A 24,931-nucleotide genomic window follows, 5' to 3' on the forward strand; every position below is an offset into this window, starting at 1 on the left:
TACTTCATCAAAACTCAAGCAAGTTAGTCAAACACGATTTGCCTTTAACAAATCTGTGCTGGCTGTCATTTATTAACCAATATTATTCCAAGTGACAATTAATTTTGCCTCTGATTATTGTCTCTAAAAGTTTCCCGACGTTAGGCTGGCTGGCCTGTAGTTGCCAGGTATATCCCTCGCCCCTATTTTGAACAGGGGTGTAATTTTTGCAATCCTCCAATCCTCTGGTACCACTCCCATATCTAAGGAGGATTGGAAGATTGTGGCCAGTAACCTAGGATGCATCTCATCCGGACTGGGTGACTTTTTTTCTACTTTAAGCACTGCCAACCTTTTAAGTACCTCTTTATTTTTATCCTATCCAATCTCTACTACTTCCTCCTTTACTGTGACATTGGCTGCATCCTCTTCTAGGCAAAAGCAAACTACTGCGGATGCTGGAAATCTGAAATGAAAAACAGAAAATGCTGGAAATACTCAGCAAGCCAGGCAGCATCTGTGGAGAGAAAAAACCAAGTTAACAGTCCTGATATTACCAGGAAGGCAGGTTGGCAGCGGGGTGGGGTGGGGGGGGCGGGGGGGGGGGCAACTGGGCGCGTGGATAACCCGCCCAATAAAATCGGTGCGTTTCCCATGCGATCGCGGGTAAGTTGAAGCCACTTACCTTGGCTTCCGGGTTTTCTGTTGGAAACCTGTGCAGCGGGCGGACTGTGCACCCTCATCACAGGCTGTCAGCTGGGGGAGCCCTATTTAAAGGGGCAGTCCTCCAATGCTGCTCCTGCAGCAAACAACCAAAAGAGCAGCATGGAGCAGTCCAGGGGAAAGGCTGTTCCCAGGTTTAACTCCAGGTGTTACTGGATGGGGTGAGGAGGAGGAGAGAGATTTTCTACCCAGCGGACGGGAGGAAGTGGCCTGCCTCTGCCACCAAGAAGGCGTGGCAAGGTGGCAGAGGAGGTCAGCAGCAGCAACATCTCCCACACCTGGATCCAGTGCAGGAAGCCCTTCAATGACCTAACTAGCTCAGCCAAAGTGAGTACACCTAGTCATTCTCCTACACTCCGTTTTCCACATTACTGCCCCACCCCACAACTCCTTCTGCACTGGCAACACTACTCTATCACATCACTCCTCACACCCACTGAAACCTCATCCTCAACTTACCTGCACTTATTCACCTCCCCAGTACTCACCCCACCACTACCACTCAACCCAATCCTCATACAATGTCATGGCTCCGTCTCATACTCACCCTCTGATGCATCTCTTTCATGGTCAGCCTCACCCAACCAGTGCATTCAGCGGTTGGCCACGTCACCATCCCTCACTCGCGCCTCTCTACTTTCTCCCCTTATAGGAGAAGAGAGCCCAGAATGCATGGGAGAAGGCGAAGACCGGAGTGGGGGCCGCAACATCGGGTCATCTTCACGGACGCTGAGCAGGAGGCTCTTGAACTGAGCCACACCCTCGAGTGCCTGTCCATGGGGGACGTCGAGACTGCCACCCGACAAACGGCTGGTGACAGAACTTTAACATTCAGCACTCACAATAGCAAATAATGTTAACATGCCTTGCCATCTTCTGCACCTCAACATCTGTCATCATGCTTAATATTGCCTTCTGTTCTCTTACAGGGTCTTCAGCGACTGCTGTGATGGCGGAGGGCGATTCCTCAGAGGACCTGCTGGCTTCTGAGGGGGCACCGTCACATCTGAGCGAGCCATCCACCAGCGCAGATACACACACCTCAGTGGGTCCCCGTCGTCACTTAGTTGGGGTTGCACATGGTGAGTCACCACACACATGTGAACACGAGCAGACACTGGTGGCAGGGGCGGCTGTGGAGAGTCCGCGTTGGTGGGAGCATTCTTCTCCAGGCTCTGCTCAGCTGGACACATGCTGAACACTGGGGGCCACCCATGAAATGGAGAATGATCGAGGGGCAGCAGCACGTTTGCGAGGTGCTGCAACAGGTGCCATGCGCATTCTCCACAATCGTGCAGAGGATGGAGGAGTCCAACTCCTGCATGAGTGGAATGGTGGTACAGGAGGGAATCTCTGAGATACTGTCACAGGGACGTGAGGGCATCTCGGAGATAGTGTCGCAGGTAAGTGCGGGAATGTCTGCGATGGAGGGATGGCTAGCCTCCATTGAGCTTCAAGCACGGCTCAACAATGAGGCCAGTGAGGCCCTGACAACGGCTGTTCGGACTCAGGGTGAGCAACTTTCTGCCGCCTTAAACAGGCAGGCAGATACACTAGCACAGGCCTTACAAGGCTTCACACATGTCCTCCAAACTGTCATCCAGCAGAGTGGTAGGAGTGATGTGGGCCTGGCCCAGGAGAAGGATGATGGCGAAAGGGGACATGGAAGTGGGGACGCCATTCAAAGCGTTTCCACGACTCACCCGTTGCCCCCCTCTCAACCAGTACCCGCAATGCTGCCTCCTCTCCAGGTGGTCGAGTCTGCAGGTGGAGCAGTCTTTTGAGGGGCTTTCATGGGCACCGAAACCCAGAGGGCGTCGGCCCATAGCATCTAATCGGTCAGGGCATGAACAAGAGCAACCTGCCACTACCTCTGCTGCAGCCACAGGGAAAGCACCACGTAGGGGTTCCCGGAAGCATAAGGCAAAGGTTTTGGGAGCACAAAGGGGAAGCACAAGGGTGTTTGACACTTTGTCATTTTAAAAAATTTATATTTGATTTTTGTTAATGGCACATTAAATATTATTATTGTCACCACTACTGCCACATCATGCCCATTCTTGACTGGCTTGTGCAATTAGTCCCTTTCATGAGGTTCACCATGAACACCCACACTTGATGCCACCCATTGGGTCACTCTACAGTGGGTGTAGGTGTAGTTGCAGGGCTCTTTTGTGCAGACGACTGAGAGACGTCGGCGATGTCCCCGGTGGCACCCTGGAAGGATGCAGAGGAGAAGTTGTTGAGTGCAGTGGTGACTTTGACAGCGACTGGTAAGAAGATGGTGCTCGGGCCAACCGGGAGCAGCTTGGCATGAAGGAGGCTGCAGATGTCCACGACTACATGTCGAGTGACTCTGAGCCTCCGTGTGCACTGCTGCTCAGAGAGGTCCAGGAAGCTGAGCCTTTGTCTGTGGACCCTGTGGCGAGGGTAGTGCCCTCTGCAACGCATCTCTCTCTGCGGTAGCCCTCCCTCCTGCTCTACAGGTGGATGTGTCACAGCACTCTGTTGTGGAGCTCCACGTGTCAGAGGTGGCTGGCGAGGCTGGTGATGCTGTTCGCCCTCCGAGAAGGTCATGACTGCAGCTACGGCGGGCCCCATCCGGAAGATGTACATCTGAGGGGGTCCACAAGGTAGGTACATGTCTCTGGACCCCGGGGTAAGTGTGCGAGTTGGTGAATTTTATTGTCAGGAGGAGGGTGGTGGAGGCCAAACTTTGTCCAAAGTGACAGAGTGGCCTCCTGCAATGAGTGAGGGTCTCCCCCCCGCACCCCCCCCCTCACCTGTCAAATGGACCTTTGCAGCTGCCACAGGCTGATGGCTGCAACACGTCCATTTCAACTGGGAGTGTTTCCCCCGGTATGGGAAACAGTCCCAGTTGTCTCTAAAATCCCACCCCTCCTGAAATATTCCCTTAATCAAGTATGTTAATGACCTGAAATACCTAAGTAAATACTGTCAAGTGGTACCCCGCTGGCTTTAATTGCCTGCGGGAGTCCCACATGCGGGGGCTGCGCGCACACGTTAGCGTGTCTGTGGGGAACCCGGAAGTGGGCGGGTTGGAGCCGGGCTCCCAACCCGCTCCGGGATTCCCTGATTTTCGGAGCCCCCCCGCCAGGAATCCACCCGATAGCGGGTGCTAAAATAGAGCCCAGAGAGTCAGCACGGGCTTCCTTCTGAGTTGTAACCATTCTATGATTCTAAGTTGAAGATGTTAACTGTTTTTAAGCAAGTACCTCTTCTGGACAGATGCAAAGTACTCATTTAGTACCTCACCCGTGGCCTCTGCCTCCACAAAAAGATCTCCTCTTAGGTCCCTAATCAGTCCCATCCTTCCTTTAACTACCCACTTACTGTTCATATGCTTATAAAAGACTTTTGGGTTCCCTTTTATGTTACCTGGTAATCTATTCTCACATAATCGCTTTGCTGATCATATTTCCTTTTTCAGTTCTCCTCTGTACATTTTATTCTCCATATCTTTAGTCATCCAGGGAGTTCTAGCATTGGATGCTGTTACTTTCCTCATGGGAATGTGCTAAGATTTCTGCTGGAGAGTGATTTACTATGATGTTTTGTTCAGTGGGGATGAGTTCAATTTTTCTACCCAACGATTTCCAGTTTCTTACTTTGGTTCGTGGAGCAAGTCAACGAGTTAATGTCGACAGTTTGTGGCCTTCTATTCCTTTGTTTTCAATGATTCAGCACTTTATTGTGCATATGAGATTCTCTGGCTGTTGGGGAATACTGGATCTCGAATTTGCTGTTCAGTTGTTGGCAATGCTGTCTGCTTACATTCACTCTCACCTTCAGTTGCAATACCTTCAAAATCCTGAGACCAGCCAGTTTCTATTCTGCAATTAATTTAATTCAATTGATTGCTGTCATTTGAATGCTATCCATTGGCCGCAGTATATTAAAAACTTGTGCATACATTCTACCTCTTTATGCTATTTGATACTTTCCCATTGTCTGTGGTTCCCTAACTAATAAAGAACATGTGAAACATCCTCTTTATAATGTGTGCAGGATAATGAATATCCCTATAAAGCTGAACTGTAAAAACAAATTATTCACCCAAATAGCAGTTTGCACACAATGCGAAGTTGCACACACAAGATTGTTGCCTGTAGGCTTTAGATGAAGCCACTGTAGTTTTACAAAAATCAAGTGCACCTCTTCTGACATAGTTTGACCGTTACATGTTTAGAACGTGACATATAGTACTTTTCCAGCAAAATGGATCTATTGCCATTTTTTTAATTGTTTACATATGATCCAACTTTCAGCCTACTTAAATTCCCCTCAAACAGTTGCTGGATCTTGAAGGATTTAAATAACTCTCAGCTTAAATCAAAAGGAGCTGCCAATCATATACATAACTGAACCAAGCAGCATGTTGTATTTGAAATGTATGGCTTGGTTCCTCCCTCAAACAAATTTGCACAGAGATAATTGAACAAGACTGCAACATTTGTATCAAGTTAGGTTGAGGACATAATTCTGACTACAGCTATGTTTCTTAAAACTCCTTGTAGATTGCAACTGGATCAAAGGGGCCGCCAAGACACAATGCTTCATTTTCATCACAGCTACATACCACTAAATTTTATCCTTTTTACAGTCTCAAAATTCACACATGACCGTGTACCTCAGTACTGGAGTAGTCAGAAAAGTAATGTTCCTGTGCATGTAAAAATACCCCAATCTTTTTTATTTTTTTTGTAACTCATTTTGGGTACTATCTGTGGCTGTCAATGTACCCCAATGACTGCAACTAGTGAATTAAGTTGTCAGCAAACAGCAGGGTGGCTAATTGAACCATTTCCCTTGCTGCTTGCAGTGATTTTGAATGAAAGCTTGCATAGAGCTTCTGAAACCTGCTGTTTTTTTAATATATCAGTGAAGCAGGGTGCTTTTCTCCAGCATCATAAACATTTTTTGAGGTTCTGATCACTAGTAATTGTTATAACCATAGACTGACATATCATCTTTGGCACATATGGGAATAAAGCCCACATGATACATCCTCCATATTCCTGCTGTTAGCCAATTCAGAATCCTGACATCTGCTGGCACTGAATGTTGGGGGCATTTGTAGTATCGGAAGTCAAGTAGGTTTCAGTCAAAGATTCACTTGTTGGTTGTTCAGGATTAGACGTAATCTTATGACTTCGAGCGTCAAATGCTACAGAGAAATAAGTTGTCTTACTGGATGCAAAAGTAAAACTGTCTGTTGTTGAGTAGTTATTCACAATGTAGCAAAGTGCACAGAAAAATTGATGCAGCATCTTTAAAGAAGGATTACAGTGGCAGTTCATGGGAGTCTGCTTAAAAAAGAAACCAAGGGAATGCTGCATACGTTTGGGCAATTCTTGCCTGATACAGGCTTCCATTGTTTACTAGTTATTCCTGGGTTTGGTTAGTTATTGCCCAGTGTCTTCATAAGACCTCTTGTTGGTGTCATTCACAGCCAGGTAGGATTGTGACCACTGATTTATGGAACTGTTTGTTTTGTTTCCCTTCCATCTGAGTAAATGAATACTGTTTGTGATGCAGTGTCCTTTTTCTTGCAAGCATTTTTATCCCTGTCACATGAAATATTTTATTTCTTGTTCCATCAGGATTATTTAACTTGAAATCTTTATTATAGCGACCTGTTTCTTCAACGTCTACTTCTAGATCTGATTTGCTAGATTTAATAGTTTGAATTGAGAGAGAAAAATAGAGATTTGGGCTGAAATTGAAAGGGATATTGCAGCATTGGATTGAATCAGTAATACAGCTAAATACAGGTCTGAGGACTGTTTTGCATACAAAATGTTTAACTTCCTGTAAATTTCAGATTTCACTAGTGTACCTGATGTACCAGCTGTAACGAGGAGTGTCACTACAGACTGTGTGGAGTCACCACATCAGGCTGAGAAGGCTGAATCCTCTTTAAAGGTAAGTGATGAAATTCTGCGAGTGCTTCGTGTGCCACCGTATGAGTTACATTTAAGGGGAAGTTCTGAACTAGACTCTTTGCAGAGGGCTGGGATGAATGGTTAAGCTTTTCATAGGCTGCAATGTTATCTTGTCGGGCTGGGTGGTATATCTGAATCAAATTATTAGAATGCTGCACCAGCATATGTATCGAGGGAAAAAATTGGTTCGGGTATTGTGAATTTTAGATTCAGTATGTTTTTAATGAGATTCTGAAAAAAATAGCAATAAAAAGCTTATGGTTTAATTCCCATGTTGAATTTCATTAAAAAATAATCAATGTACTCTTTACCGTGGTTAATACCTGTCTGGCTTCCCAATTACCTTATGAATTCAGTGTCTTCAAAACCTAATGCTTACATGACCTTAGTTTGAAGCACATTCGTAAAAGCATTAGGTCAGCCTACAAAATTTTTTTTTCCTCTTGCAAGGATTACACACATTCTTAATTTTGCTTTGAAAAGGATTCTGAATGTGAGTAATCCCTTTTGTTACATGTAATTGTATTTTTATGTCTATTTTCTCTTCCACACCCACACCGGATGGTGCTGACTCCTCACTGGAGTACAGTTGCATAGCTGCTTGGTGCCCTCCAGTACCTCGACCAAGTGACCAATATTTAAATCTCGGCCATTAGTGTTAGGCTATTCAACCATGGAGGGTATTGCATCCAAACCCAATCCCAGTTTCAGCAGGAGTCAGTGGCTAGCAATCAGGAGCAAGAGTAGTGGCTATTCAGTTCCCTGCCCCTAATACTCCAGGGAGATTAGGCTTGTAGTTCTCTACCATTCCCTGTCAGTGCAGCCCAGGGACCAGATGGTCCGAGTAGCTCAGTTACTTCCTGAATAATCTCTCTCTCTCTCACACCATTGGTACAGCCTTGTGTAACTTATTTTCCTGGTGCATCTGGTTAGATTGAACCTGATAATTAGCATGCTGGAGAGGGCCACTGAAGATCAGATCAGACCAGAAAAGAATACAAACTGGATTTCAAATGCTGAGCTGTGGAAGTATACCCTGAGTAGCATTTGATCCCAATCTATTTGAAAATTACCACCTATAAGTTAATTTTCCCTGCATTCTGTCAATTTAACTTTGAGTTGTGCAAACAATATATTTACTTGCCTGAGTCTTTATTAACATTATTGCTTTTGTTGTTATATCAGTTTAAGCCGATGAGGTCGGGGTTTCATGCTAAATAGGATGAAATTCGGCGCATTAAGCTGTTGAATTCTTGTTGAAGCAAATCGTGTATTCATAATGTTTGGAGGATTGGTGAGCACAACCAGGACTAGTATTCATTTGTGCAATAAACCAGCAGAATAAAACATTTAAAGATGGATTTTGAAAGACTATCGTTAATTAATGATGACTGTTGTCATTAAAAAAGAGACAATGACAATCCACACAGATTTTCATTTCCAAATTGTATTTGTTTTAACCCCTTCTAAGAGATGATGCTGTGTGGAATAATTAAAAGACAATAATTCTCTGGACTTTATTAATCAAAGAAGGTTCACTCGGCTAATCCCGGGGATGAGGGGGTGGACATATGAGGAGAGGTTGAGTAGATTGGGACTCTACTCATTGGAGTTCAGAAGAATGAGAGGCGATCTTATTGAAACATATAAGATTGTGAAGGGGCTTGATCGGGTGGATGCAGTAAGGATGTTCCTAAGGATGGGTGAAACTAGAACTAGGGGGCATAATCTTAGAATAAGGGGCTGCTCTTTCAAAACTGAGATGAGGAGAAACTTCTTCACTCAGAGGGTAGTAGATCTGTGGAATTTGCTGCCCCAGGAAGCTGTGGAAGCTACATCATTAAATAAATTTAAAACAGAAATAGACAGTTTCCTAGAAGTAAAGGGAATTAGGGGTTACGGGGAGCGGGCAGGAAATTGGACATGAAGCTGAGTTTGGATCGGTCAAGGCCCTGTGGGTGGCGGAGCGGGCCCATGGGCTGAGTGGCCGGGTCCTGCTCCTACTTCTTGTGTTCTTTAGATTTGAGGTTAGGATCAGATCAGCCATGATCTTATTGAATGGCGGAGCAGGCTCGAGGGGCCGATTGGCCTACTCCTGCTCCTATTTCTTATGTTCTTATGTAATTAAATGGGGTTTTTTCTTGAGAAAGGATGAGACTCAATTTTCCCTTACCTTGGATCACCTTGAGTGTTTACCATACTGCCAGTTCAAAGTCATATAGGTGTCTCTTGTTGCAGTGAACAAATGCATTGACTGAAAGTGATTTTGTGATTTGTAGAAATAGTCAGGTATAAATGTAGCAAAATACAGAAATAAAGCCATCTTTCATTATAGTTTTCATGTTATCAAAACACTATTAAACATTAAATTAACTATTATAGTGCAAGTATTTTGCAAATGGACCCTGTCTCAATAAAATGTCACAACTGAGAGATGAGATTTTTTAAAAAACTCTAATAAAAATGGTGCAGAAAACACACAGCAGAACCCTCAACCCATCTTTTCCCTTTCCAGCTGTTAACATTTTGGCTGTAGATGCTTTGTTCAAACTAGTCAGATCCTGACAAAAGGTCTGCATCCAATTAATCTCTCCTTTCTCTCTCCAGATTCTGATGTATTTGCTGTGTGTTTCCAGCACTTTCTGCTTTTATTTACCAGTGCCTGTGTTTGGAGCTGGCTGATTGTTACTGATCAGCATTTGGTAAAATAAAGATGCAAATTCAGTTACAGTGGACTGTCGGCTTAATTTGAAACTGCTGCATAGACTTGCATTGAGTCCAAGGGTGAGTCACCAAGTGTCTCATCTAAAGAGCACAGTACGTTCACTACTTCACTGGGTTGTCACTCTGGAGCTGACACCCACCACAAAAAAGCTTGTGATTCAGAGATTGCTTCCTGAATAGAGTTAAACTAACAAAAATGTTCCAGAAATTTTTCAACAAAAAAAGTTCCAGAAATTGTCTTTATTGGATGTTTCAAACATAGAGTATTAATCATGCTTTCTAATTAAGAAGTTGCATTTATATAGGGCCTTATCAAGTCTCTTAGAAGTCCAAAAGAATTTCACATAAGGGGAATTACTGTGTGTAATTATTAATGTGGGTAAAAATGGCAGCCATTTTATGCACAACAAGTTAGCATACAACAGCAATAAGATGAGTGACTATTTTTCCCAGTGGTGTTTTGGGAAGAATGGTGACCAGAGGCCAGGAGAACTCTTTGCTCCTCTTGAAATAGTGTCATGGAATCTTTAACTTCCACTTAAACTATCAGAACAGACAGATGTGGACCTTAGTTTAACATTTCATCCAAAGAATGACAATGCAGCGTTCCCACAGTACTGCATTAAGATGTAAGCCTAGATATTACTTGACAGGCTGGACAGCAAGGAGCACATTATAGCGACTTGATTGATAGCTAAAGTATAAGCAGCATGTCACAGTGAGTTGATTGGCAGGATGAAATATAAGCAGTGTGTCAGTAAAATGATCACTTTCGTTTCAGCAAACGTTCCATTTTTATGTCTCAAACAAAATTGATAGTGGTTTTTCTAGGCGCTACTCATTTCTGGGCAAACAACTTGAACTTAAACTGATGGAATGTATCTTTGAAACTGACATTTTATATTTTGATGAAAGAATTTTAACAATTGGGGGCCAAAACTTCAGACTGCATCTGAAATGAAGAAATTAATAAACAGAATTTTCCTATTAAGTTGTAGTCGTACATTGTATTGAGGCTGTGAAAAATTTGCATTTCCTGTTTTCTGCAAACTAGTTTTGACCATTTCACAAGAGGGCTGAACTCGATATACTGCAGCATATGTGAAAAACTGGTGCTGTGAGTGTCACTGTATACAGTGTTACAACTTTCAGTTTAAATTTGCCCCATTATTTACACCTACCCCCATCCTCAGCTTCCCCTTCAGCTCAGAGAGTGAGACTGCATTAAGCCCAAGACCTCTTTGTCTGAAAGCTACCTCCACTGCAGTAAAGTGTTCATCTAGCAGCCTGTCCAGGACCTAAAACAATACTTGCAAAATGAGAGGAATGGCAGTAGAACAGGAGTCAAGACAAGGATTTGCATTGAAATTGCGAGGTGGTTCCCTGATATAGAATCATTAAGCTGCTCAACCACCTGCCGACTAGCAAGCAGTTGTGTGTGTTTTTTGAATTAATAATTTAAAGAATTTGGACATGGTCCGTTTTCTACCAGTTTGAAACCTTTTGGAAATGGAGACTTGTAGTAAGTTCATAGTTTATTTAAGTTGATTTTCTCTTAATAATTGCATCTTCAGAAGCTGTGCTGGGATATTATTGAGGTGGTATCAGCTAATGGCACTAGAGGATAAGTATCCATTTTTAGTGCTACTTTGTAACCCCACTTAGAATCCTAATAAAACCTGACTTAATGAATTGCAGCTGTGTGACAGTTTCTCAACAGTAATGCTGTCACTGAGTGCTGTGTAATTTCATGTATCATTATCGTTTGAAAGTGCTCATTACTGTCAAAGCCACATTCAAGCCTTGTCAGCTCCATTGGTATTGCCTTTGAGCAATGAGTAAAATTATAACACGCTATGGGAGGAGAATTGTACATTTTTTTGACAGAATACAGGGCAAATGATACAAAAAAGCTACTTTTAGGTTCTCTCATTGCCACAGTTCAAGCAAACATATTGCCAGGCTTCATGCGTACATATAATCTAAAAGTATTTTTACTAACAAAAAGCCATGTTCATGTCCTGCTCCAGCTGCTTCTATAATAAAGTTACTCATAGCGTGTACCTTCCCTGTGCACATTATACATGACAAAAGGGGAAGCTTGCTTATTTGATATTATCTGCCAGCAAACCATTTCCTACTGGTGGACAGTTATGTTTGAAGGCGTTGAGTGCAAGGAGGAAACTATTGTGAAGCATCTCTAATTCTGTTTATGGCTCTTTAGAGTTGATTTCATGACCCTCCTTGCGCTTTCCACCTTTTTTGTTTCAACTCCTCAAGGAAAAAAATACACAGTGGATGTCAAAAAGCTCTCTGGATTCAGCTAAACTGTTTTTGTCTTTGAGTGTGGATCTTTAAACAGTAACACAGGTAAGAACATGTCACAGCACTATTTGAAGTCGAGTTCTGCAAAATATTAATTAACAAAGAAAAGTCATTAAAGGTGCCTCCAGATTTAACTTCACTCTTGAATAATGAAAGTAGCTGCTGTGTCGAGTGATGCCATAGATTCCTAAACATTACCTCTGACGGGTATATAGCTAGTAAAAGTGTATAGTGTGAAAGTAAGCTTCCAAATGTATTCAACCATCATTCGTACAAATAAAAGCCTATTACTCTGGCAAAATTGTTACTGCGAACATGGTTGTCTCCTGTGCTTATATTATTTCATGTGCTTTCTGAAATGCTTTGGTATGTAATATTATAGCAGGACAGAGCTTGTGGCAATGTTAACTTGTATAGAAGAAGAAATTGAATATTTATAAGCAAGGAGATAGATATCTAATTTTGCAGAGGTAGATAACTAACTACTGTACAACAAAAACAGGAACATGTGAAGGAAAGGGAACTTGTAGGGGAAAAAAAAACAAAGATGATCGTAATGTCAATTATGTATTCATTTTGATGGAAACCAGTATTGATAGTTGCTTTCTCTGTCTCAAGAGCTGAGACTTAGTGAATAAGTAACCATTTTTTTAACTAATTAAAGAGTTGGGCCCCAATATTAACGTAAAGGCAGGTTTCGAGCCAGGTTTTTTGGGGGTGGAATTGCGCACACAAAACCTGAAAGAAAATATAGCGTGTTGGAATGTCCGATTTTAATTTTATTGCCTAATAAAATTTTTACTTCCGGGTTTTGCGTTTCCAAGCTGCGACAGCGTGTGTGATTCGCACCCGCATGACGTGATCTCAAAGGGACTATTTAAAGAGACAATGCAAAAATGGAATTTGGAGGAGCTAGGAGGTTTTGGAAGGAGACGGCTAGAAATCATGGATTCAAGACGAGTAAGGCCAGCATCCAGATTTAATGATGCTTCCCTTGACTTACTGCTGGGTGCAGTCAGGAGCAGGAGGGAGATAATTTTCCCCAGAAATGGGAGGAAAAACTTGCTGCTCTCACCAAGAAGACGTAGTTGGAGGTGGCTGAGGAGGTGAACGGCAGGAGCATTGTGCCCCGGTCTTGGATGCAGTGTAGGAAGTGCTTTAATGACCTAACCAGGTCAGGAAAAGTGAGTACTGTTAATGATTCACCTACATCCTGTGGCGTATAACTCCCCCCCCCCCCCCCCCACTCTGTTTTGCCAAGCATTCTCCATCACATCACTCCTCACAACGACTTAAGTTTCAACAGCACGCATCCTTCACTTTCTATGCACTTCCTCACCTCCCCATTTATCTGTCCACCACTGCCATTCGCTCCAATCCTTATGCAATGAGATGCATTTGTCTGATAGTTACCCTCACTGCATCCATTGGATGAATACATAACCTTCAGTCACTCACAGGTCTGTTCTTTCGCCCCTTGTAGGAGAACAGTGCGAAAAACACGAGGTAGAGGGCTGGAGGTGACCCACCACAAATTGTGCAGCTGACAGATGTAGTGGAGCATGCGATGGAGATAAGTGGCACATCTGCGTCCGTGTCATTCAGAGATGGAAAGACTGGGAACTCGCAGATGCCTGGTGACAGAATTAAAAATATCTCTGATAGACATGCTGACTTTATTTCATCAATGATTTAACTATAAGGAGCCTAGTTATGGTGATTGTCAAGATTGTTACTTTGCCAGGACTAATTCATATCTGTTTCTTTTGTCTTCCAGAACCTTCATGAGTAGAGCAACAGACTTTGGACATGCCTAAAGACGATTCCTCAGGGGACCTCATTCCTTCTGAGGGTGCACTATCACAGCCATGCACCAGCACAAATACTCGCACTTCGGTGGGTCCAGGTAGACAGTTAGTTGGGTTTTCACCTGGTGATTCACAATTCACAAGTGAGCACGAGCAGACACTAGTGGCAGGGACAGCTGTGGAGAGTCTGCATTGGAACATAGGAACATTGGGTGCAGTTCCCTTCAAGCTCTGCTCAGCTGGGCACAGATGCTGAATCCCTTGGGCCATCGTTGAGAAGGAGAATGATAGAGCTACTGCAGCAACTTTGCGAGGTATTGGCAGACATGTCGCACACATTTTCCACAATAGTGGAGAGGATGGAGGAGTCCAGCTCCAACAGTAGTGGATTGGTGTTGCAGGTAATTGCGAAAACGTCTGCTGTGGAGAGAATGGCCGCCTCTTTGATGCTTCAAGCATGGCTCTCAAATGAGTCTATGCAGGACATGATCTTGGCTGTGCAGGAGATGCTTGGCGCCTTAAACAGGTTGACAGATACCTTAGTCATGGTCTTTACAACATGTCACTGATGTGCACCAAGCTGCTGTCCAGCACAGTGGTAGGAGTGATGTAGCACTGGCCCAGGTGAGGGATGATGGCAAAAGGGGACATGCAAGTGGGAACTCCACTCAAATGGCTCCCGCGTCTCACCCGTTGTGCCCCTCCTTCCAACCTCGCTTCCTCAGCTGGTACCCGACAGGCTACCTTGTCTCTCGATGGCCGAGTCTGCCCTTGCACGGGTGCAGGTGAAGCAGTCTTTGGTGGGGCTCCAAAACCCAGAGGTCATTGGCCAAGAGCATCTCAGCGATCTGAGCAGCCTACCTCTACCTCTGCTGAAGCTATAGGGGTTGCACCACGTAGAAGTGGTAGGAAGTGTAATTCACCAAGGTTATGCACATGGATGTTTGACAAAAAGTTATGTTGTTAAGTTTCCTTTTTTTTTTATAATGGCACATAAAAATTTATGATTTGCACCACTTCCCCATCTTGCCCATTATTGCATCCCGAATGCCAACTCGCCCTTTTAGTTGCTTCATGATGAATGTCAAGACATGACAGGACCCATTGGGGAATGTGCAATGAGTGTATGCATGGTTCAAGGACTGTTTTGTGCAAAGTGGGGGGATGGTGCTGGTGGTGGGAGCGGGCCAGAGGATTTCATTTATTATCTATTTAAGTGAGTCACTAGCTGAACCTTTTGAGATATGAGGGCATCCCGGGCGGCAATGTACACAGCTGGTCTGGTGATGGGTGCCCCGTTTTCATAGTGCTCGTCCTCCTCCTCCTCTTCATTGTTCTCATCATAAGATGATTGATAAGTGCCTTGGTCATCCTCCACCTCTAATCCTTTCAGTTGCACAATGTTGTGCAGGACGCAGCACACCACTATCACTGGACACCCTCGCTGGCGAGTACTGAAGGACGCCTCCAGACCCATCCAGGCACCTGAAGCACATCTTCAACATGCTGATGGCTTGCGCGATGATACAGCTGGTGATCATGTGGCTCTCGTTATAGTGCTCTTGCACCTCATTGGCTGGGTTCCTCACAGGTGTCATGAGCCAAGTTTGAAGGGGGTATCCCTTGTCCCCTACCAGCCGGCCCTTAAATCTGTAGGAAGAGGTTTGGAATGTTGGACTGCCGCAATATAAAAGCATCATGACAGCTCCCAGGGAATCTGGTGAACATCTGCATGAACCTCTTCTTGTGGTTGCACACCAGCTGTACATTGATGGAATGAAATCCCTTGCGGTTGATTTAAAAACTCATGCTCATGTGGTGGCCCTTGGATTGCCATGTCGGTGGCACCCTGTACCTGTGGGAAGCCAGCCAGAGACGCGAATCTGACTGCCCTGTCATTCTGGCTATTGTCGCCGTGTGGGAAGTTGACATAAGTTGATGCCCTGGCAAACAACTCATCCATTGCCTGCCTTATACATTTATGTACCGCCAATTGGGATTCCCTTGATGGGTTCCAGTGGAGCACTGGAAGGAGCCAGAGGCAAAGAAATTGAGGGCAGTGGTGACTTTGACAGCGACAAGCAATGCGTGATCACCAGGTCCAGCAGGAAGCAGCTCTCTTGAAGGAGGTTGCAGGTTTCTGCAACCACCTGCCAGCTCAATCTGAGCCTGCGGTAGCACTGCTCTTCAGATAAGTCAAGGAAGCTGAGCCTCTGTCTGGAGACCCTCTCATGTGAGTATTGCCTCCTGCGACCTCGGCCCCATGGTTGCACTCTACCCCCCCCCCCCCCCTCCCCTCCGTTGCTGTCTTCACCCCCCCCCCCTCCGTTGCTCTCTTCCCCATCCCTCTCCGTTGCTCTCTTCCCCACCCCTCTCCGTTGCTCTCTTCCCCACCCCTCTCCGTTGCTCTCTTCCCCACCCCTCTCCGTTGCTCTCTTCCCCACCCCTCTCCGTTGTTCTCTTCCCCACCCCTCTCCGTTGCTCTCTTCCCCACCCCTCTCCGTTGCTCTCTTCCCCACCCCTCTCCGTTGCTCTCTCTTCCCCACCCCTCTCCGCTGCTCTCTTCCCCACCCCTCTCCGCTGCCCTCTTCCCCACCCCTCTCCGCTGCTCTCTTCCCCACCCCTCTCCGCTGCCCTCTTCCCCACCCCTCTCCGCTGCCCTCTTCCCCACCCCTCTCCGCTGCCCTCTTCCCCACCCCTCTCCGCTGCCCTCTTCCCCACCCCTCTCCTTTGCCGTCTTCCCCACCCCTCTCCGCTGCCCTCTTCCCCACCCCTCTCCGCTGCCCTCTTCCCCACCCCTCTCCGCTGCCCTCTTCCCCACCCCTCTCCGCTGCCCTCTTCCCCACCCCTCTCCGCTGCCCTCTTCCCCACCCCTCTCCGCTGCCCTCTTCCCCACCCCTCTCCGCTGCCCTCTTCCCCACCCCTCTCCGCTGCCCTCTTCCCCACCCCTCTCCGCTGCCCTCTTCCCCACCCCTCTCCGCTGCCCTCTTCCCCACCCCTCTCCGCTGCTCTCTTCCCTTCCCCACCCCTCTCCGCTGCTCTCTTCCCTTCCCCACCCCTCTCCGCTGCTCTCTTCCCTTCCCCACCCCTCTCCGCTGCTCTCTTCCCTTCCCCACCCCTCTCCGCTGCTCTCTTCCCTTCCCCACCCCTCTCCGCTGCTCTCTTCCCTTCCCCACCCCTCTCCGCTGCTCTCTTCCCTTCCCCACCCCTCTCCGCTGCTCTCTTCCCTTCCCCACCCCTCTCCGCTGCTCTCTTCCCTTCCCCACCCCTCTCCGCTGCTCTCTTCCCTTCCCCACCCCTCTCCGCTGCTCTCTTCCCTTCCCCACCCCTCTCCGCTGCTCTCTTCCCTTCCCCACCCCTCTCCGCTGCTCTCTTCCCTTCCCCACCCCTCTCCGCTGCTCTCTTCCCTTCCCCACCCCTCTCCGCTGCTCCCTTCCCTTCCCCACCCCTCTCCGCTGCTCTCTTCCCTTCCCTTCCCCACCCCTCTCCGCTGCTCTCTTCCCTTCCCTTCACCACCCCTCTCCGCTGCTCTCTTCACTTCCCCACCCCTCTCCGCTGCTCTCTTCCCTTCCCCACCCCTCTCCGCTGCTCTCTTCCCTTCCCCACCCCTCTCCGCTGCTCTCTTCCACCCTTCTCTGATACCACTGATACATGGAATGCAAAACATCTCAATGGAAATTTTCTTACCACTTGGAATTTTCTTCTGCTAAATGTTGACATTTTGCTAAATAGCTGATGCAGTTAGTTTCCTTTAAATGAATTGCCTACTAATTTTTTAAATTTTTTTTTTCACTCTCCTCAACATGGTGACATGACATGAGTACAGTTGCGTGAGTGCCAGCTGACCCATGGTACCTTGCTCATGTCTCCATTCTTCATTTCTATGCTTAAACATTGCGTGCTGGCAGTCTATTTAATGTGGGGAACATCACAGCTGAGGCCTGTTCTGTTCTTGGCCAAATTCCAGACTCAGCACACTTTCTGGCAGGATTCATTGGATAGGATCAGGAGAAGAACAACGTTGGCTGATTTTTTTTTTGCCCTCTCCCTAGCTTTGAGGTCAATTGTAGCACCTCTGCTGGCACCACAGCTCAAATCTGCTAACTTAGCATAGGTCAGACTCAAACAAGGAACTTTCTGATCTGTAATTATGTGCTGAGTTATCAAGGGAGCTGATGCACAATTCATTTGTTAGATATTCACAGGAAGAATTGGTAAGAATATTCTGTGGAATAGTTTGTTGCATGTCTAACTGTAATGAAAGATTTCCCCCAAGGTGTAAAATTTCTTCATTGTTTCTATTTGTTGTTTTCATGCGAGTTGGCAGATTATGGAAGCAAGGTGAGGGTGCTGGATGATAGTTTGTGTTACAAAACTGTGCTTTCACTTGGAGACTTAAGTTTGAATCCAGTTGAAGTCGCTTATATCTGGCTGTAATACTCCTATCTAAAATGAGTTTGGGCATTTCCAAATTAGTTTCAACGTGGTTCAAAAGGGGTGTGAAAACATACAAACATAAGAAAATGACAGGCAGGAAAAGACCTCCTCTTCCGTCCAGCATGTACCACACAGTTGTGTTTTGTGCATCGCAGTACATGGCTCCCCAGAGCCATGTAATCTCCTGAGAGAGGCAAAATAAAGTCCAGGCCCATTATGGGGAAAAAAAACCTGGAAAATTCCTATCCGACCAGCTCGGGTGATTGAAACTAGTTCAGGAGCTCACATTGGCCCTGATTAATATTACAAGATACTTACCTCTTGCATGAGGTGATCTCTGCCCCAGCCAGGAACAGGTCCAGCTCTCACTTGAAGGAATTCAGTGAATCAGCGTTCATCACATGAGCCAGCAACCTGTTCCACAGGTCCACTATTCTCTTGGAAAAGAACCACCTCCTAACATCTAACTGTTTCCAGTGGCAGAAGGGTCGGTAACCAGAGGTGACATGTGGAAACATTTTTTTACGCAGCGAGTTGTAATGATCTGGAATTCGTTGCCTGAAAGGGTGATGGAAGCAGATTCAATGGTAACTTTCAAAAGGGAATTGGATCAATAATTGAAGGGGAAAAAATTACAGGGTTATGGAGAAAGAGCAGGGGAATGTGTCTAATTGGATAGTTCTTTCAAAGAGTTAGCACAGGCACGATGGGCTGAATGGCCTCCTGTGCTATACTTACTATGATAATCAAGGTCTTGCACAAGGACAAAATGGTATGTTTTGTTTTATAGTGAATTGTTTAGTGAATACACCTTAGAAGCATGTTCACTTTGGCTATTGCTTCAGTAACACAGTACTGCCATAATCTGGCACTAATAGACACTGCATTAGCATTCGTGGAGACCAAAAGGATAGCTGGAATGTAAAATGGGAAGTGTCTCACTGGTGCAGACATGTGCAAGATGATGGTAGAAGTCCAGTCCAGTTGTCTTTGCTAATGGCTCACTCAAACCAGTTGTCATTCTTAACATTAGGTTTGGACAAGATAGGTTTGGACTATCTTCTTTATTGATTCTCAAATCTTTATTTGGCTTGACCTCTATGGGAAAGCTGTTAATCTCTTAAAATACTTTAGCTAAGGAGACCAGTAATAAGTTTACAAAAAATAACTCTACCTTCCTTTACTTCTGTGTTTTTCTCTTCCCCCCCCCCCCCCCCCCCCGCCTTATTTTTTTGTGTGTGTCTCTTTTTATATTTGTTCTCTGGATTTGGGTGATGCTGGCAAGGCTCTATTTATTGCCCATCCCTAGTTATGTTGAGAAGATGGTGCGGACCTTCTGATAGTCCTCACAATGGTTTTAGGTAGGGAATTCCAGGATATTGACCCAGTGACTATGAAGGAATGGTGATGCATTTCCAATTCAGAATGACATGGCAACTTGGAGGGGTATTTGGAGGTGACGGTGTTCACACAACATTTCTGCTAGTCTTTCTCGGTGGTAGAGATCACGGGGAGGGAGGTGCAGTTGAAGTAAACTTGGTGAGTCCCTGTAGTGCATCCTGTACATTCTGCATACTATAGCCACAGCGTATTGGTGTTAGAGAAGGTGGATATTGAGTTCAGTAGCAGGTGCACCAAACAAATCAACTGCTTTTTCCTGGATGGTGTCGAGCTTATTGAATATTGTTGTGGCTGCAGCTATCCAAGTGAGTGTGAGTATTCCATCATGCTCTTGATTTGGGCCTTGAAGATGGTGGAGAGACTTTGAGGAGTCTGCTGGTAAACCACTCATTGCAGACTACCCAGCCTTTGCCCTGCACTTGTAGCCTTAATAATACGACTTGCATTTATATAGCGCCTTTAATCATAGAAATCTTAGAAAGGTTACAGCACGGAAGGCGGCCATTCGGCCCATTGCGTCCGACCGGATCTATGCAAGAGCAATCCAGCTAGTCCCAGTCCCCCACCCTATCCCCTTAGCCCTGCAAATTTTTTCCTTTGAAGTACTTATCCAGCTCCCTTCTGAAGGCCATGATTGAATCTACCTCACCACTCGCTGTGTAAAAAGGTCTTTCCTCATGTCACCTTTGGTTCTTTTGCCAATCATCTTAAATCTATGTCCTCTGGTCCTTGACCCTTCTGCCAATGGGAACAGTTTCTCTCTATCTACTCGGTCTAGACCCTTCATGATCTTGAATACCTCTATCAAATCTCCTCGCAACCGTCTCTATTCCAAGGAGAACAACCCCAGCTTCTCCAATCTATCCACGTAACTGAAGTCCCTCATCCCTGGAATCATTCTAGTAAATCTATTCTGCACCCTCTCTAAGGCCTTGACATCCTTCCTAAAGCATAGTGCCCAGAATTGAACTCAATACTCCGGCTGAGGCTTAACCAGTGTTTTATTAAGGTTAAGACTGTATTTTAGAGTATTTTTACTTTAGAGTGGTCTGTGTCCTTTTCTATAGCTATTCTAAACCTTATGATACTATGATCGCTAGTCCCTAAAAGCTCCCCCACTGACACTTGCTCCACTTGGCCCGTCTCATTCCCTAGAACCAAGTCCAGCAATGCCTCCTTTGTTGGACCGGAAACGTACTGCTTAAGAAAGTTATCCTGAACACATTTCAAAAATTCCTCCCTCTCTTTGCCCCTTATATTGTTATTGTTATCCCAGTCTATATTAGGATAGTTGAAATCCCCCGTTTTCAGTACTCAATAGCTTTTGCAGCTCTCTGTAATTTCCCTGCAAATTTGCTCCTCTATATCCTTTTCTTACTTTAAAGTAGTAAAACGACCCAAGACTGGCATTATCAGACAAAATTTTGACAGCAAGCCACATAAGGAGATATTAGGACAGGTGACCAAAAGCTTGGTCAAAGGGAGAGGTTGTAAGGAGCGTATTAAAGGAAGAGAAAGGGGTTTATGGAGCCATGGTGTTGATATCTATGACTTTTCCCACTGGAGGGTTTTCCCTTTGCCCTCCATTGATCTAAGCTTTGCCAAAGCTCCTTGGGTGCCATACTGTATCGAATGCTGCCTTCATGTTGAAGGCAGTTACTTGTGCCTCTCCTCTGGCATTCAGCTTTGGTGTCAATGTCTGCTGTGATAAGATCTTGAGACTGGTAGTTCTGTAGAACCTGAACTGATTAGCGTTATTGGTGAGTAGTTGTCATTTGATGGCATCATTGAAGACTCCTTCAATCACTTTACTGCTGATGGTGGGTGGTGGGGGCGGGGGGCGCGGGTGGTGGTGGTGGTGAATGGAGCAGTAATTGTCCAGATTTGATTTGTCCTGTTTTTTTGTTGTGAACCGGACATACTTTTCAGGTAGATGCCAGAGTCCTATCTGTACTGGCACAGCCTGGCTAGGGTTGCAGCTAGCTCAGGTGCATAGGTTCTTCATTACAGCCAAGATGTTGCTGGATCCAGTGCACTCAGTCACTACTTAATGTCATAATACCATAGTAGGTACAGGAGGAGGCCATTGTGGCCTGTGCCAGCTCTTTGAAAGAGCTATCCAATTAGTCCCATTCCCCTGCTCTTTCCCCATAGCCCTATATTTTTTTTTCCCTTCAAGTATTTATCCAATTCCCTTTTGAAAGTTAATATTGAATCTGCTTCCATCATCCTTTCAGGCAATGAATTCCAGATCATTACAACTCGCTGCGTAAAAAAATGTTTTTTCATGCCGCCTCTGGTTTTTGCCGATTGCCTTAAATCTGTGTCCTCTGGTTGCCAACTCTTCTGCCACTGGAAACAGTTTCTCCTTATTTACTCTAAGAACCCTTCATAATTTTGAACACCTCTATCAAATCTCCCCTTAACCTTCTCTGTTCTAAGGAGAACAATCCCAGCTTCTCTAGTCTCTCCACATAACTGAAGTCCCTCATCCCTGGCACCATTCTAGTAAATCTCTCTAAGGCCTTGACATCCTTCCTAAAGCATGGTGCCCAGAATTGAACTCAATACTCCGGCTGAGACGTAACCAGTGTTTTATTAAGGTTTAGCATAACTTCCTTGCTTTTGTACTCTATGCCTCTATTAATAAAGCCCAGGATCCCATATGCTTTTTTAACAGCCTCCTCAACTTGTCCTGCCACCTTCAAAGATTTGTGTAGGTACATCCCCAGGTCTCTCTGTTCCTGCACCCCCTTTTAAAATTGTACCATTTAGTTTATACTGTCTCCTCTCATTCTTCCTACCAAAATGTATCATTTCACACTTCTCTGCTTTAAATTTCATCTGCTATGTGCCTGCCTATTTCACCAGGACTCCTGAAGTCTGTTATTATCCTCCACATTGTTTACTACATTTCCAAGTTTCATGTCATCTGCAAACTTTGAAATTATACCCTCTTTACCCAAGTCCAGGTCATTAATATATGTCAAAAAAAACAGTGGCCCTAATACTGACCCCTGGGGAACACCAATGTATACTTCCCTCCAGTCTGAAAAACAATTGTTCACCACTTTCTGCTTTCTGTCCCTTCTGTCATGTGGAGTGAACAGATTTAGCTGGACACTGGTATCTGTGATGGCGGGGACCTTGGGACATGGCCGGAAGGATCATTTACTCAGCACTTCTGGTTTGCAAACACTTCAGCCTGTTTCACTTCATACTCTGGGCTCCAGCATGGTTGAGGATGGAGATGTTCTGGAGCTTCCATCTCCTGTTAATTACCTGTTTGTTCACTACCATTTACCACCATTCAATGCAGGGCTACAAAGATTTCCTCTATTACGTTGGTTGTGAGACCACTTAGCTTTGTCCATATTCTGATGCTCACGGTGTTTAGCGTGCAGTTAGCTGCGTGGTAGCTTCGTTAGGTTAATACCTCATTCTAAGGTGTGTCTGGTGCTGCTCCTGGCATGTCCTTCTGCACTCCCTATTGAACCAGGGTTGGTCTCCTGCCTTGACGGTGATTGAAGATTGAGGAATGTGCCAGGCCGTGAGGTTACGGATTGTGCTGGTGTATAATTCTGCTGATGGCTGATGGTACTTCATGGATGCCCAGCGTTGTGATACTAATTCTCTCCTTAGTCTGTTCCATATAGCATGTTGGTAGTGCCACACTATACGATGATGGCCTCACAGTGGAGATCACAGTCGTCACATGGACTGGGTGGTGGTCACTTCTTCCAATGCTATAGTTGACAGGCATGTCTATGACTGGTGAAGTTTCACTTTCCCTCTCCACTCTCTCCCATATTCTCCTTCTTTACTTCTTTCGCTCACTTTCCTTCTCCACTTTTATTCATTTGCTGTCCAATTATTTTTTCCTCTCTAGCTCTTCATTTCTCTTCCTCCTCCTCCACTTCTGTTTCTCTCTCTCTCTCTCCTGCCTGCTTGTTTCTCTCTGCTCTACTTGTTTCTCAAGCTCTCTATCCTCCATTTCTATTTCATGCTGTTTTCATTTCTGTTTTTCTCAGGCTCTCTTCCAGTTCTGTTCTTCACTTTCACCTTCTCCATTTGCTTTGCTTGTGATGAGACACCCTGCTGAGATAATAGAGGGAGCTTTATCCATACAATACCCAATCCTTGAGTATTTGATGCTGGCACTGTGGGAAATGTTACCATGCCATTTCCACAAACAATCTTTTAATTGTGAATCGCCTGTGGAATTATTTAATGAGAACTGTTTTATAATTGGGGGGGGAGGGAGAATTATAAAATGTATAATGTACACAGGAGCTCAGTCTGAACTAGATAGGGCAGAGCTTACGAACAGGAAGCCATGGCATACTTTTCAATTAACCAGGCTGGCTGCTGTTCATAAAATCAGGTGTTTTATTGACACCCCGCTCTCCCCAAATTCAAAACAATGTCTGTGTTGGGATCAATAGTAAGACCAGTCAGTGACCAAGCATGACATGACTTAATTGCAGGCCCCCTCCCCTGAATGTGACCTGGTAGCAATCTTAAGTTGCACCCTGGGATTCATTGTGGTCCACCAAAGTTTTTGCACAAAATGACACTAATGCATTCTGGGAGTTGTATTCCATTACCCAGCTGAGCTTTCATATCACCATGGAAGAGGATGCACACTCTGGGAATGTAGCTAAATTCGCGCCCCAGGCTCCAGGAAGAGGTTGCAGGCTTGTGAAGGGAAACGCAGAAAAGGCTCCAGACCTCATAACAGCTTGATCCAGGCATGGACAGATAGGAAATTTAGCATTTTTGTCCTGTTTTAAACTTTGGGAGAAAGCAATGACACCAGGGCAGTATGGGTGAATGTGGGCACAGGACTGCAGACCATCAAGAGAAAGTCGAATCCCAAAAGTACTTTTCTGCAGTTGGTGGATATCCAGTCCACTCTCTTTCATCTGTTAGAGGATAAAAAGGAGAAGCCAGCAGTATGTAAAATTATGTACAGGGATTCTGTTCAAGCCTCATAAAAAGAGAAATGACCATTACTGTAGCCAATGCACATGTGTCCAAGTTTTAAATTTTTTAATCAGGTTCAGTTGTCACGGTCATAGTGTCCAAATGGTATGTTGATGCTTTTTTATTTATTCTTGATTCATTCTTAGGATGTAGGCTTTGCTGGCAAGGCCGACATTTATTGCCCATTCCTAGTTGCCCTTGAGAGAGTGGTGGTGGGCTGGAAAAGGGGGTTACAAATTTGATTAAGGCCAGACTCTCTATTGCAGTATAGCTACAAGTAAAGGTGTGTGTTCTGGCCCACCTGGAAAAGATGGTCTGATCACTCTTGATTCTGGTTTCTATTGGATATGACGGGCTTGTTTGTATTAGAGATCGGGTTGATGACAGCTGTAATATATTTTGCCTATTACCGTATCCTTGTGTATGGCATTTGGGTCTGTAAGATTGTGACATGATTAATAAAATATAGAGGGACAACAATAGAAAAAAGATTTTACCCAGTGTATTGTGCTGCTGATAGCAGTGGCTTGAATGACTAAATAAATTAGGAAGCATATAAAATGTGATGCCATTAATATGACA

General features: G+C 45.1%; 1 protein-coding gene across 2 annotated transcripts in view; it reads left to right on the forward strand.

Moving 5' to 3' along the window:
* The window catches only part of tiam2a (TIAM Rac1 associated GEF 2a), a 400,823-nt gene that overhangs the window by 295,091 nt on the left and 80,801 nt on the right, over positions 1-24,931 (forward strand). For both annotated transcript variants that reach the window (XM_067989096.1, XM_067989097.1), the window contains one exon: positions 6,548-6,648. In XM_067989096.1, coding sequence (XP_067845197.1) covers positions 6,548-6,648 — 101 coding nt within the window. The remainder of the gene's footprint in view (positions 1-6,547; positions 6,649-24,931) is intronic.

This window comes from Heptranchias perlo, chromosome 8, assembly GCF_035084215.1.
Source record: "Heptranchias perlo isolate sHepPer1 chromosome 8, sHepPer1.hap1, whole genome shotgun sequence".
Lineage (NCBI taxonomy): Eukaryota > Metazoa > Chordata > Chondrichthyes > Hexanchiformes > Hexanchidae > Heptranchias > Heptranchias perlo.